Source organism: Lygodium microphyllum, chromosome 6 (assembly GCF_053477565.2).
Source record: "Lygodium microphyllum isolate KBCC chromosome 6, Lygodium_microphyllum_v1.1.10, whole genome shotgun sequence".
In the NCBI taxonomy this organism is placed as follows: Eukaryota; Viridiplantae; Streptophyta; class Polypodiopsida; order Schizaeales; family Lygodiaceae; genus Lygodium; species Lygodium microphyllum.
Genome location: NC_141140.1, coordinates 16,052,443 through 16,067,516, shown reverse-complemented (window position 1 = coordinate 16,067,516; position 15,074 = coordinate 16,052,443). Strand labels below are relative to the sequence as shown.

Here is a 15,074-nt window from a genome sequence, read left to right as displayed (position 1 = left end):
TGTTGCCAGCGCTCAACGCTCGCTGCACCTGCCTGCATGTCGCCTGAGTTGAGAGTCCGCAACTGTCTTCAACGCGACCTGTTCACGAGCTGCCTGCACTATCAACTGCCCTTGGTCTCAAGAAACGTGCAGAACCTTGAGCTCTGATACCAGTTGTTGCGTGTGTGTTGCAACTAGAGGAGTGAGCAAGTGAGTGAGAGTGACAGAGAGAGAGAGAGAGAGAGAGAGAGAGAGTATGATACGATCGATTTGGGCGTACCAACAATGTATTGGTACACAAATAATAAAATGTATGTATACTTAGGGCACATAAGGGTGCATTCACATGTACAATTGAATAATACACGATGGAGGTGAATAAAAGGGCCTTTACACCCCAACACAAGCAACTTTCAAGTGATAAATATTTTGAAGTCTACAAAAGCAAATTAGACCGACATTTCTGCTCCTACCATTAATTCAAAGTTAACATACTCAATTAACGAGCAATGCAGATTCTAATTGGGCAATCAGCAGGTACACCTGAAAGAAAGCAGAATTACAATCAATATGTATAAGAAAAACAAGCTAGGATACATGTCATACATCTGCAAAGCCAAAACAAATGTACACTAAGCAACTAGCTGCTATTTCAGAAGATGTCCAAAAGTTGTTGAGACACCAACTGCAGGGATACTCTAGGACCCTATCTATTCACACTAAGACTAAAACATACTGTGTATAATGGCCAGCAAGTGCAGCTGCAGGTACTGACTCAGACTGCTTAAAGGACAAGGTGAATTACACTAAAGAGCCGCCAATTACAAATTTGTAGCCATAACATAGGTTTGAACAACTGTAGTAACTTCAGAAGAGTTTGATAGCAAACACACAAGGAGGCTGCTGTTTCATCAGATCACAGAACTTTGTGACTTCTTCCCAGAGATACTCTGCAGCCCATCGAGTTCAAGCCTTGTTACATTTAAGTTTATGAGCGACAACCATCTAGTGGCAGCGCAATCTGCATGTTAAAGAAAACACGTAATCCATATTTCTTGAGATCCACCACCTTCACCATGAAAGGGCAATCCATAAAGTAGATGGGTTATAAAGATCAAGAACCTTTTCAGCACAATGGTCAATGTTGTGTCCACTGGATAGATTTCAAATCAATGCCCTCTTGAACCATTTCCCACAGTGGACTCATCTGACGCAACTTCTTCACTTGCTCCACAGTCAGCTTAACAGCTCTGTCGATCTCTTCCGCAGTTGTAAATCGACCGATTCCAAACCTGATTGAGGTATGTGCCATATCCTCTTCCACTCCTAAAGCTCTCAAAACATAAGATGGTTCAAGGCTGGCACTTGTACATGCACTTCCACTAGAAACGGCCACTTCTTTCAGACCCATGAGTAAACTTTCCCCTTCCACATATGCGAAAGATAGGTTTAGATTGCCAGAATACCTGTGTTCTGTGCTTCCATTGATGACAACCCCATCAAGTTGAGAGGTAATACCCTGTAGTAAGCGATTCTGTAGCTCCTTTATATGCTTCTCATCAAACTTCATCTCTTTCAAAGCAATTTCACAGGCAGCTCCAAAACCCACTGCCAATGGTGCAGGTACAGTTCCACTCCTGATTCCTCTTTCTTGTCCACCTCCGCTCATTTGAGGCTCTACTCTCACTCGGGGTCTGCGTCTCATGTACAGAGCACCAATACCCTTTGGGCCATAAATTTTATGTCCACTCAAAGACATTAGATCTACTTTTAGGTCATCTACATTCACAGGTATCTTTCCAATAGCTTGTGCTGCATCAGTATGCAGAAAAATTTTGTGTTCCCTGCAAATTGCTCCTATTTCCGCTATGGGTTGAATAACTCCAATCTCATTGTTAACGGTCATTACTGACACCAGACCTGTGTCAGGACGAATAGCTGCCCTCAACTCATCCAAGTCGACCAACCCATCCTTTTTCACAGGCAGATATGTGACCTCAAATCCTTCCTGCTGCAAATGCCTGCAAGAATCCAGCACACACTTGTGCTCTGTTTGCGTGGTGATAACATGTTTCTTTTTGTCTTTGTAAAAATGCATGACACCCTTAATAGATATATTGTTGGACTCAGTTGCACCTGTAAAGGAGAGGCACTTATTAAAAAGATAGGCAGGATCCAGATCTCTCAGCTCACTGCACATGGGTTTGACATAATGAATGAATAAAAATATACATCACAAGACAAGCCAATAGGGATGGAATAATAAAAGACTGAGGGCAAAAGATACCTCGAGAGTCCTTTCAACAAATAACATAAAGCGCATATGAATTGATATATTTAATCTCTCAAGGAAAACGTGGGCAGAATGGGATTGCTTCTCCACAGAAAGTCTGACTATCATTTTTCTAAATCTCAAATATTCTTAATGTGACCCTCAGCTAGTCACTATAGCAAGGCATAAAATGATCATGATTCATGAGTAACTAGTGTGACTAGTGAACTTACCTCTATAAGTCTGAAGAGAATGGAGAATCTGGAAGCATGGAACTGACTGGACAGAAAAGTGAAAAGAAAAGTTGACAAGCCCCAAAAAGATGGTCAAGCCTGTATTAATTACATCTTCCAAAACCCGATGCAGCAGTCTACAATGTTCTGAAGAGAGAATTCGATATATGATGTATTGGTGTGATGTTTACATGTTGTACAATGGTCATCATCAAATGTGGCACCGTGGAACAGTAATCTAAATAGTGTACAAGCTTGGACTAAATTACCTTTTGAGCCTTTCCTTTTTCAGTTCTGAGAGAGAAGCAAATACATACCGGTGGGGATGTGTGGTTAGTAGTCTTTCATTTATTTTCCCCCTCTTTTTCTTTTTTGGTTTTTTTTTAAAGAAATACATTCAGAAATGCGATCCTAGAGTGCCTGTCCCATAACCGAAAACCCTATTTGGGAAGACCCAAACTTTCTATAAATAGGCATGCTTCCCTCCATCCAGCCCTAAAGGCTAATCTCGTTTTTGCAGTTTGCAAGTGCCATATCTCTGCTGTCCACACCCCATTTGCAAAGGAGATCTCAGCCAAAGCTGTCCATCGTTGCTATCCTTCATCAGGCACCTGCTGCCCAGTCCCCCTATTGCTGTTTTCAGAGGTTTTTCAAACTAATCATCAGCCTTCCCAGCTGGCGACTGCCTTTAGAGGCTGGAACAGCCTGTGTGGACTGCATACACACCTTTTGGAGCTTCCATACAGCCTGCCCAGCTGTCATCCTGCTGCCACATGGCGTCCTGCTGCTGCATTTTGACCAGATTGCTTCTGCCCTGCCTGACTCAAGTGCTGTAGATCTGTCTTTAGCTGCCAGACCCATCCGTACAGCTGCCCATCATCAGTGCTGCCTGCATTTGCTGGTTTTCTAAATACAACTGTCTGTTTGTCCTTGCAAAAAGATCTAGTAGGGTATTGGGAGGCCATCAGTGATGATGATTGCAATTTGCTCTCATGATACGAAGCAAAGCATCAATACGTAAGCCTCATTTCAATCAGGACTTGTTTATGGAGGATATTGGATCTCCCTAAGTACAAATATCTACAATTGGATTGACTTTCTCTAAAACACTTGAAAGCAAGTGGAGAACGCGCTCCCCTTTGGAGAAGGTGTGTTCATTGTATCTAAGTTACCCCAACCCTAACTGTGTTTCTTCATCACCCCATTTCAGTGCTTTTTATTCCGCCTTGATTGCTTCAGGGCGATCTGAGACTCTTCGGTGGAAAGAGTTGGTTCCTATGGTCTTGGACCAAGAGAAGCAATTGAAAGGGACTAATGCTTCTAAATCTAAGGCTTTGGTTGGTCAGTCCTCTCAAAAGAAGGGGAAGGCCCAAAAGAAGAAGAAGAAGGACAAATCCAAGGACAAAGAAGAAAAGGAGTCTAGTTGTCACATCTATAGCAACACCAGTCATTGGAAGAAGGATTACCTCGACAAGGAGGAGGAGGAGGAGAAGAAGAAGGAGAAATCTTCGAAGGATTCCGGAGTTGTAGCTGCTCCCTCATCGGCTACTTTCCTCCACTTGGAGGTGGTTGAGAATTTAACTCTAACAGCTTCTAATGCTATGGTGATGGCCCCATATACTTAGGAGTGGATTGTTAATAGTGGTGCCTCACGGCACGTGACTCCTCCTTCAAGAGGTGTAGCTCATTTGCGGCCTTCGCATGGCCAGATTCTCATTGGTGACAATTCCTCTATTCCCATATAGGGACAGGGAGACATACATCTTATTCCAGATGGACAAGGTAGTGCCTATACATCCAAGGTGCTTTAAGTGCCAGCGTTGGGGTACCATCTACTTTCGGTACACAAGATTCGTGCCCTTAGCCTCTTGGTTGAATTTGATGTGGATTCGTTTCGGATTCTTAATCGTGGATAAAGGCAAGTTCTTTCTTCAGGTTACGAGGAAAATGAAGTCTACAAGTTGCGGTTTTCTTCTCCTTGACTTCTCTTCTTTTTACCTCACAAACTCAATCCACGCTTTGGCGTGCTCGATTTGGCCACCTCAATTATGATTACCTTCGGAAGGCATCCAAGGGACAACTTGTTCGAGGTTTGCCGGACATTGTGGTGAGCCAACAGCCTTGTGTATCTTGCATCTGTGGGAAGCAAACTCGTGATGTTGTTCCCGACAAGGCTTTGAGGCGGTCTTCAACACCCTTCGAGCTTGTTTCTACCCGTCTTTGTGGACCGATGAGGACGGAACCCCTTCGAGGGAGCTTATATTTCATGCGACAAATTTGAAGCGGCTTCCAAAAGACAAGTGTTTGTGGGCTATAGCTCGCAATCTCAAGGCTACCAATTGTATGATCCTATTAAGCGAGATGTCTATACGAGCTGTGATGTTTGGTTCGTGGAAGTTCCAACCTCAAAGGGGAGCGAGGAACACCATGTTCTTAGAGATTCCGGTGATAGCTGGGCGTCGACGACTATTCCTCTGGAGCCTGTGCCTCTTCAGGACTCTTCTTCAGATGAGGAGCTTAGTTCTCAACCCCCAAATTCACTAATTGCTCCCTTGCTATCAATGGACCTTCCAGAAACTTCAACATATGGAGACCAACGAGGCAAGATCTAGCCTTCTCCTTGTTGGGCTCATGACACTCTTTGTGATGCAAGGATTGAGGGGGTCCCTAAGGAGTGCAAGGATTGAGGGGGTCCCTGAGAGGTAGCAGCCGCAAGATGGCCCACGGTGTTGTTGAAGGAACCAAGCACACCACACCAAGCTTGTTTACACTAATTATTGTTCAATGACTCGTGTCATGCAAGATCGGGAACCCACCTCCATAAAGGAGGCTTTACAATGTGATCATTGGCAGAAAGTGATGGAGCAAGAGCTGGAGTCGATTCAAGGGAATGGCACTCCGTATCTTGTGCCTAAGCCTCCTCACAAGAGGATCATTGGAGTCAAATGGGTCTTCAAGACGAAGTACCACAATGATGGCACGTTGGACAAGCATAAGGCCCACCTTATTGCTAAAGGTTTTGCGCAATGCCCACGCATTCATTTCCATGATACTTTTGCCCCTACAACTCGGATGGCCAGTATTCGTATAGTCCATCAACTAGATGGCCAATCTATCAACTAGATGTGAGGTCTGCCTTCTTGAATGGGGAGTTCAAGGAGGAGATCTATGTTGAGCAGCCTCCGGGCTTTGGTTCTTCTAATGGTAAGGTGTACAGGTTGAGGAACGCTCTCTATGGCCTTAAGCAAGCTCCCCATACTTGGAATAAGAAGATTGACTCATTCCTTCGAGAGGAATTGGGGTATCCGTGTTCCAAAGCCGATCCCCAACTGTATACACAAACCTCAGGTCGAGGTTGTGTGTTGTTTATCCTTTATGTGGATGACTTGATTGTGACAGGTGACCATACTCAAATGGTCGAGCAAACGAAGGCAACACTTCATGAGAAGTTTGAGATGACAGATATGGGACTTCTTCACTTCTTTCTCGGTCATGAGATCTATCAAACTCTGAGGGGGAACTTTATTTCCCAACAACGGTATGTACAAGAGCTCTAGACTGCGTGTGAGATGGAGGGATGTAAATCTCTTACAACTCCTATGGACCCAAATTGGAAGGCTAAAGGCTACCGCTCATTCCGATTCTCCTTTGGCAGATACTACCCATTATAGGCAGTTGGTTGGCTCCTTGAACTGGCTTCTTAATACTCGTGTTGACTTATGCTATATTGTAGGTGTGCTGGCCAAGTTCATGAGTTAACCCGAGGTGGTGCATTAGCAGGCTGCTCAGAGCAATTTGCAATCCCTACGGGGGACTCCTAATCTTGGAATTCATTATCCCGTTGATACGAGTGCTATAGACTTGGTACTTACAAGATAGAGTGATTCAAATTGGATTGGCGATGAGGATCATCGGAGGTCCACGATCGGTTATTGCTTTACCTTGGGTGTTGGTGTTGTTTCATGGAGCAACAAGAAGCAACCCACGGTTGCCCTATCTTCGACTAAGGCTGAGTATCAAGTGACGTCTTCTACTACATGTGAGACAGTGTGGCTTCACATGCTCATGGAGGAGCTTGGTTGCTTGCAAACAGGTCCTACTGTTCTTCAATGCAACAATGAGAGTTGTATTGCCTTGGCTAGGAATCCATTGTTTCATGCACGGATGAAGCATATTGAGATCCAGTACCATTTCATTCGGGAGAAGGTTCTGGATGAGACCATTTCCCTAGTCTCTTGCAAGGCAGAGGACAATCTTACAGATTTGTTTACCAAGATGCTTCCGCAAGCTTTATTTTGACAGCACTCCAAACCCCTTAGCCTTCTGTTGTCCAAGATCTAAGAGGGGGTGTTAAGAGTTGGAAAAATGGGCATTTCCTAGACAAGCAAGAGCAACAGAAACAATCGGCACAAGTGACATGGTAAGCGCAATAGAAGCAAGTGACACGTGACAAGCGACAGTAGTTTTTCAGGTTGGACAAGCTGATCGGACAGCATTGTTGTTTACTGACCCTAATTTTTGCAGACCTACACAATTGTGCTCCCAAAGTTCACGCTATAGACCGTGGAGACTGTCTTGGTCATTTGCTTCTACATTGCTTCACTCTAACAGCTCTTTGAAGAAACCCACACCCTCAATCGAAAAGTTGTTCTCAAAAGCACACTTCTTCACCACTTCAAACTCCCAAGCCAAACACATCAAGAAACGAGCAAGAATGTAAGAGTGGGCCTCATGCCTTATGAGATCACACAAGCCGAGTACGTCCCCATCCTTATGCATCAGGCTCAACAACACATTGAAGGTAAATCTCAGTTTTCTCCTTCAAATTCAATGCACCGGTCTATTGTTTATCTTCTCGTTCCAAGCACATGGAGCCTATTTGAGGCCATAGAGGGCCTTCTTTAACATGTACCCTTGTCCATCTAATGAGGAAAAGCCAAGAAGCTACTAAACATAGATTTCCTTCTTCAAATCACCACTAAGGAAGGCAAACTTTACATCAAGCTAATAAACTAGCCATCTCCTATGGCCGGCTAAGGCAAGAGCAACTCTAACGATAGCCATCCGAGTTGTAGGTGCAAAGGTGTCATGGACATCTACCCCTAGCTGCTGAGCGAAAACCTTTGCTAGGAATTGCACCTTGTGCTTATCCAAAGTACCATCACTATGATATTTAGTCTTGAAAACCCACTTGACACCAATCACCTTCTATGAGCAGGTCAAGGCACAAGGTCCCAAGTGCCATTCCACTCAATAGCATCCAACTCTTGCTCCATAGCCTTCTTCCAATGCGGTGACTACAAAACCTCCTCCATGAAGGTGGGCTCTCTATCCTGCATAAGACGAGTCATCAAACAATAGTTAGAACAAACAAGCTCAATGGAATGTGCTTGGTTCCTCCGAGAACGCCGCGGGCCATTCTACAACTATCACTCCTCAGGGACCCCCTCAATCCCTGTCTCACAAAGTGTATCACGTGCCCAACAAGGAGGAGGCCAGATTGCTCCTGATCACTCTCCATCTACTGAAGTCTCGAGAACATCCACCCACAATGGCTCATGTGGGGTGACAGATGGTGAAAAAGAATCCTCATCCGAAGAATAAGCATCCCCAAGAGGCACAAGATCCAAAGGAACAGTCTTTCCAACTATCTCCTGATCCCTAAGTACAAGGTGCTCCTTACCCCCCTCTAAAGCTCGAACCTCCATAAATCGCACATCACAACTTGTGTAGACATGTCACTTAACAAGATCATATAAACGGTAGCCCTCGGATTGCAAGCTATAGCCCACAAACACGTATTTTCGAAGCCACTTCAAACTTGTCCCTATGAATCTTCAGGATATGAACATAAGCATCACACCCAAAGATCCTGAAATAAGGAACATCTAGCTTGGCTCCAGAATAAGCCTCATAAGGGATATTTACCAACCATAGACGAAGTATGTGACCAATTGAGGATACGAACAATAGTAGCCATAGCCTCCACCCATAGACACTGAGGTGTCTGATGATGCTCCATCATGGTGCAAGCCATCTTGATCACACTCGTGTTCTTCCGCTCCAATACGTTGTTCTCCTAAGGTGTGTTTGTATTGGCAAACTCTTGGTGAATACCACAATCTGCACAAAATCAAGCACACTAGAAACAAACTCTCTCCCTTGTCTAATAGCAAGGTCTTTAGCTTTCGGCTTGATCATTTCTCCTCGAAGAGCAACCAATCCTTGAAGTTGGAGAAGACCTCCGACTTCAGTATCAAAAAACATGCCCATGTCATCTTACTAAAATCGTCAACAATAAGCATGAAATACAAACTTCCCTTAAGGGACTTAGTCCGCATAGGTCCACAAAGATCTATAGAAACAAGCTACAAGGGTACTGAATACCACCTTGAAGCCTTGCTGGATATGGCATCACGATGTTGTTTTCCACGAATGCAAGATATACAAGGCTGTTGGCTCACCACTATGTCCGACAAGCTACCCCTTAGATGCCTTTCGAAGATAGTCATAATTCAAGTGGCCAAACCAAGTATGCCATAGCTCAAACTATATCTATGAAGTAAACAGAAAGGAAGTCAAGGCACAAGGAGACTTCAACTTGTAGACCCCATTCTCCTCATAATCTATAGAAAGAACCTTTCTTGAACCACCCTCAAGAATACGAAAAAAATATGTATCAAACTCAACCAACAGGCCAAGAGCACAAATCTTGTATACGGAAAGCAAATGGTAACCCAAACCTGGCACATAAAGCACCTCGAAAGTATGAGTACGACCTCGCCCATCTCAAATCATCTGCATATCACCCCTATTTGCATGTGCAAAGGCCACAAATGAGCAACATTTGCAAAAGAAGGGGTCACGTGCCTAGAGGCACCACTGTCAACAATCCATTCACGAGGGTGTAGAGCTATCAACGCAACATTAGGAGCCTTCAAGGTTGATGTTTGAACCACCTCCAAATGGAGGAAAGCAGCTGATGAGGAAGTAGCCACCGCTCCAAAATCCTTTGAAGCCTTCTTCTTATTAGTATCCTTCTTATCCTTGTTAAGGCAATCCTTCTTCCAATGACATATCTTGCCACAAATGTAACAAGTAGAGTCCTCTTTGTCCTTCTTTGGTTTGTCACACCCCTTCTTCTTGTCCTTCCCCTTCTTCTGAGAGGACTGACCTATCAATACCTCTGACTTGGAAGCATTCTGCCCTTTAAATTATTCCTCTTGGTCCAAGACTATAAGAACCAACTCCTCCCACCAAAGAGTCAACTCCCACCTTGAAGCAAATCACGGCAAAGTAAAAAGCACCAAATCTAGGCGGTAATTGTAACAAAAGAGTTACCGTTGTGTCCTTCTTTGGTTTGTCACACCCCTTCTTCTTGTCCTTCCCCTTCTTCTGAGAGTATTGACCTATCAATACCTCTGACTTGGAAGCATTCTGCCCTTTAAATTATTCCTCTTGTTCCAAGACTATAAGAACCAACTCCTCCCACCAAAGAGTCAACTCCCACATTGAAGCAAATCACGGCAAAGTAAAAAGCACAAAATCTAGGTGGTAATTGTGACAAAAGAGTTACCCTTGTGTCTTCGGATATGATCACCTTCCCTGCATTTTGAACCTGCATCTAAAGTTGTCGTAGCTTGTTCACATGCTCCCACATAAAAGATGACTCCAAAGGATTCAGCGTTCTCATCTGCGCCTCCAAAGACACCCATTTCATAACGATCATTTGATGGTACATCTGATCCAGCTCTAGCCAAATGTCCCTAGCCACCATCAAGTGTACAATATGGACAATCATGGCTAGAATACATGAGAGGAAAAGAAAAGAGCATATGTGGGCATTCAATTTGTCCCAATGTGCCTAAACCTTTGCCAACTCTGCACAATCACCAGCAAAAATTTCGAACTCATCTCTTGATGTATGAGGGTCGATAGCCTCCGTAACAAGCTCTGCCAAACCATAGAACTCCAAGATGGCAAGCATCACAACACACCAGATGCGGTAGTTCTCACTATCAAGCTTCTGATCTAATGAAAGAGCCAATAGCACGGACACCTTCCAATTCATAATCACATGAAACTCCATATCTACCTCAAAAGACATCTTCACCTAAAATGCCTACAAAACCCACAAAAGAAGCCCCCTCTGATTGTGAAAACACAGCTTGCTAGGGCTCTTCAGACTTCTCCACTCATCTCGCACCTTCTTCACCCACTAGAGGTGATGAAAAAAGTAAAATCTGCAATTGAAGGCTCAAAATGTAACCTTCCTCCGTCCTGTAAAACAAAAACCCAAATCAACAACTTCACTCCTTTCCTGCACGCCCATGCTCGCCTCATCATTGTTTCAATGCCCTCTCCCTCAAATCCTGAAAACACAGCCTTGTGTCACGATGAAAACTCCTCTTGAAGTCTACCCACCATCAATCAATCTTTGCACTACTCTAATACCATGTTAGAGTTCAACGGTGCGGAAGCGTATAATCGAGACAGAGATAGAGCAAACATAGAGAGGAGAGAGAGAGAGAGAGAGAGAGAGAAGAACGCAAATTTGTGATATGAAGAATGCTAAATAAGGAATACAAATATGTATTCCACCTCAATGATGTCACCTTGCTGTATATCTCGACGTCTGCAATAGCCAACACGATCTCTGCCCCAAACAAAGCTTAAATCTGCAATCACAATAATGCTAAAGTGTAATGGAAATCTACTATTTATAGCAAAAAAAATCGAAAACAAAAATAGCAATCGGCCTGCCAAATCTGGCCATTTGCACCAAAGCTAGCAAACTGCCTATTCCACTGCTGTTGACGTGGCATTGCTGATGTGGCACTACTAACATGGCTATTGTGCAGTCTAATCTACCTGTCCAGGGGATGACCAAATGAGCATATCTCTAACACCACCTTCCCCGGCACCATATGGATACCACCCATTTCTACCTACCCACCTCCATCTCCTCTTTCTTTCCCCCTTTCTTTCTATCCTTCTTAATCCTCAGGCATGCTCGACTAATTATACCACTTGGTCAAATCTGATGAGGCATACTCAACTCATAATGCCTGTGGACCTTGTCTAGAGGTTGGAACCCCAAGTTTTCTACCTAAATTTCACTCACAGCTATAGCACTTCAACTACGCTACACTAGACAATGTATACTATGTCTCCAACTTGGGGTAAACCTTCTATCCATTTGCAGACTTTGCTAGTCTAGGTAAGTAGTTTTTTCCATAACAACCATAGTCAAGTTCCTAGACTCTCAAACTAGTTTAGTGATTACTCATGGCGAGTACAATCTAGTAGCTTTTACATAATGACTTGATTTCTTTCTTAGCCGACAACTTAGGGCTCAAAGTTCTACTACATCCAAGCTTTAGCCACTGCACAGGAGCTTACAAACAATGACCATCTATGGCATTATCGCTTAGGACATCAGGAGTAGAACTCTCTTTTATCAGGTGTCACATTGTTAGATGGTTGAGACCCTTCCTCGTCTACAATTGTCCAAAGACGTCTATAGAGCCTGTCAACCCAAGAAACAATATCACACTCCATTCCCTCAACAGACCACATATAGGGATAAGACACCCCTAAAATTGATCCACATTGATCTTCGCAGGCTGACATCCACTACGGTCTTGATTGGCAGATTGGCTTTCTTTTTTTATAGTGGACATTACATGACACATTTTTGGCAAATCTATTTATTAAAATGAATGGCTAGTGATTTTGTCAAAGCAACAAGCATCCCATCACACATGCAAGGGAAATAAACTAGTATTTTTCTACGACCTTGTCGTGATTCTTATTATAAAAAACTTAAATTATATGAAGCCTTGCTAGTTTCACGACCTTGTTAAACTTTACTTAATGCATAGGAGTTCTAACCCTTGGTACCTTGTACAACAAAACAATGGCCCAAGAAGGAGAATAAATAGTATTAACAATGTGTATTTATAAGAGTACATGTAGAAAGCATGTATAAGGCCGAACTTGTAAGGCCTTATTAAGAACGTGAAAATCCCTATACTGCACAAGGCTCGACACTCTATCTTTTGCAAAAGCTGATAGCAAGCAGCCATTATTAAATACATAGTGGTAAACTCTATGATCAAGGTGCAGTATCCAAAGAAGGCTCTCAAAACCAACACCAATATTTACCCAATATTTAAATGTTATTTGGCAATTTCTCGACAAAATGCAAAAATTCCATGGAACACCTTCCTCTTAGTAAGGCTCCTTTTGCTTTTGCACCTTGAGAACTCTATTATGAAGAGGTGCTTAACATGTAGGGCTCGTGAAATATAAAATGTAGGTGGCCTTAGCAAATGCATAATGAAGGCCTCCAGTGGTCATATTGTCATAAATCGGGTATGGCATCCTAGCAAGGCCATCAAAGTAATCCCCTCACTTACTTGTTATCAAGTAGCTTTTAGCAAGACATAATAAATATGACCAACCAAGACATAATAAATACTCACGCCCACATTAAAAAGGGACATACTCTTAATTCTCTGCAAGCAGCAAAAAGCTTGATCAGATGTTATAAGAAGCAGTCACATCCTATACAAGCTCAAACGTTTAGTTACTATTCCCGTAATGGTCAAAAGTCTCGCATCTGATTGCCAAAGACCTCCGAATCAAGCTCTACCATTTAATTACTATGCCGTACTGGTCAAAGTGCCACGACTAATTGCCAAAGACCTCCATTGTTTAAGGGTGTGAAAGACAAGGAGCACAAACTAGTCTGCAATGCTCAAGCAAATTCTTCCATTTTGAGGCTCAGTTTCTAGTTCTCTTCGACCTCTAGAAGTTTGCATTTGCTTCAGAAGATTGTCAATACTTGAATGCGAATAGATGACTGAATAGATGAGGCTCAGTTTCTAGTTCTCTTCGACCTCTAGAAGTTTGCATTTGCTTCAGAAGATTGTCAATACTTGCATGCAAATAGATGACTGAATAGATGAGCTCAAAATCGACAGCAAGTTTGGAAGTAAGATGGAGGTCACATTGAATCGCATGAGCCGGCATGACACGAGGAAGTTAACAATAGATAAATGATTAGAGCGAACCTGAGGTGAAAATGATTTCTTTAGGATTGGCACCGATGAGGCTGGCAATCTGTTCTCTGGCTTTCTCAACGGCAGCATCGGTCTCCCAGCCGTAGAGGTGCGTTCTGGAGTGAGGGTTTCCAAACTGGTGCATGTAAAAGGGAAGCATGGCATCCAAAACCCTGGGATCAACAGGGGAGGTGGCCTGCATGTCCAGGTACAGCGGCCGTCCTGCAATACGAACTCCTTTCATTTCAATGCTCTGGGGCTCGTCGTCCTGCACCTCGGGGACGGCCATGGCTGCCGTGGACAGGAAGAGCGGGCGGTGGGGACATTTCTGGAGGTTATATCGCGGAGCAGCCTCTGCCGAAACGCCATGGTTGGTTCCCGCACGAACACTTCTGTAGAAGGTCGCCAAAGCCTGTGGGAACCTCTGAGAAACCCTAACCATCGAGGATGAACTGGGGTGGAACAGAAAAACTATGGTGTTTCGTCTCTTATCTGAGGAAAACTTATGGGGGCTCGAGGGACGGTTTAAGGGGACTCGAGCTTCTAGACCGAGGTCGGTTAGAGCAAACTTTACATGAGCAACGCGCTCCGCCTTTCTCAGGCATCCATTTCTGCAACGTTGGATCGAAACGTCGATGAGACGTATTACGTGAGAAGGATGACCCGTGAAGTCGAGCGTTTAACTCACACGTGGCATTCAATTTACTCTGGGTGAGTTTACTAGGGTCCCCGTTCAAATCTGTCCATGGCACTTTGGGAGCTTGCCATGGTGGTCGTTGGCAAGCATAATGGAAAGACAAAAGATTGAGGCCATGGAGGAAGAATTTGGAGACAATTGATAAACTAAAAGAACAAGTAGCACTACTACAACCAGGCGCAAGTGTAAACAAAGCGAAGTAGATTGAGATGGTGGAAGCCCTAAAGCTATTGTTCTCTAGGCGGAGGACTATAACTACTCAATTGCACCATGAGAAGACAACAATCTTCAAGTTCAAGCCAACCCTCAATTGGTCTTAGAGCTTTTGGCAGCATCTCTCCAAAGAAAGATGAAGGAAAAAGGAGAAGGTCCAGTAAGGAAGGTGGTCCTCAATGTTGACAAAGTGTGCTCAAATGATCTTAGATTTAACACAAAGGTTGTATTGGTCAAAGACCATGGATGTAGCAACCTCATTTAACACAATACCTAACTCTAAAGGAGTTGTGGAATAGATTTATTAATCATGGTAAGGGATTTTTTCAAGTAGTATTTGATAAGAAGGAAGTGGTGAAGAAGGTCTAAGTGTCTTTTGGGGCCCCAATTTGGTCTACATTTTGTGGCCTAGCGATCGCTGCAAATTGGAAAGGATTGCCAAATTTGGGTTGAAATTCATAGTTTACCAACTTATTTATGGAACATGTTGCCTGATATTGTGAAGGGGCTTGGAAAACCACTCTATATTGCACCTTTGACTAGTCCATTCAGGAATCACAATAAAACAACCTAAGATTCCAAATGTGGATGTTCCATAAGTGGGAAGCTTTGGT

General features: G+C 43.6%; 1 protein-coding gene across 1 annotated transcript; it reads right to left on the bottom strand.

Moving 5' to 3' along the window:
- Positions 1-528: 528 nt before the first annotated feature.
- NFS1 (nitrogen fixation S (NIFS)-like 1) lies at positions 529-14,199 on the bottom strand. The gene is made up of 2 exons (XM_087679282.1): positions 13,563-14,199; positions 529-2,115 (listed from the first exon to the last, which is right to left on the bottom strand). Exons 1-2 carry the CDS (start codon positions 13,990-13,992, stop codon positions 1,118-1,120), a joined length of 1,428 nt encoding a protein of 475 aa, XP_087535408.1. The 5' UTR covers positions 13,993-14,199; the 3' UTR covers positions 529-1,117.
- Positions 14,200-15,074: the final 875 nt, after the last annotated feature.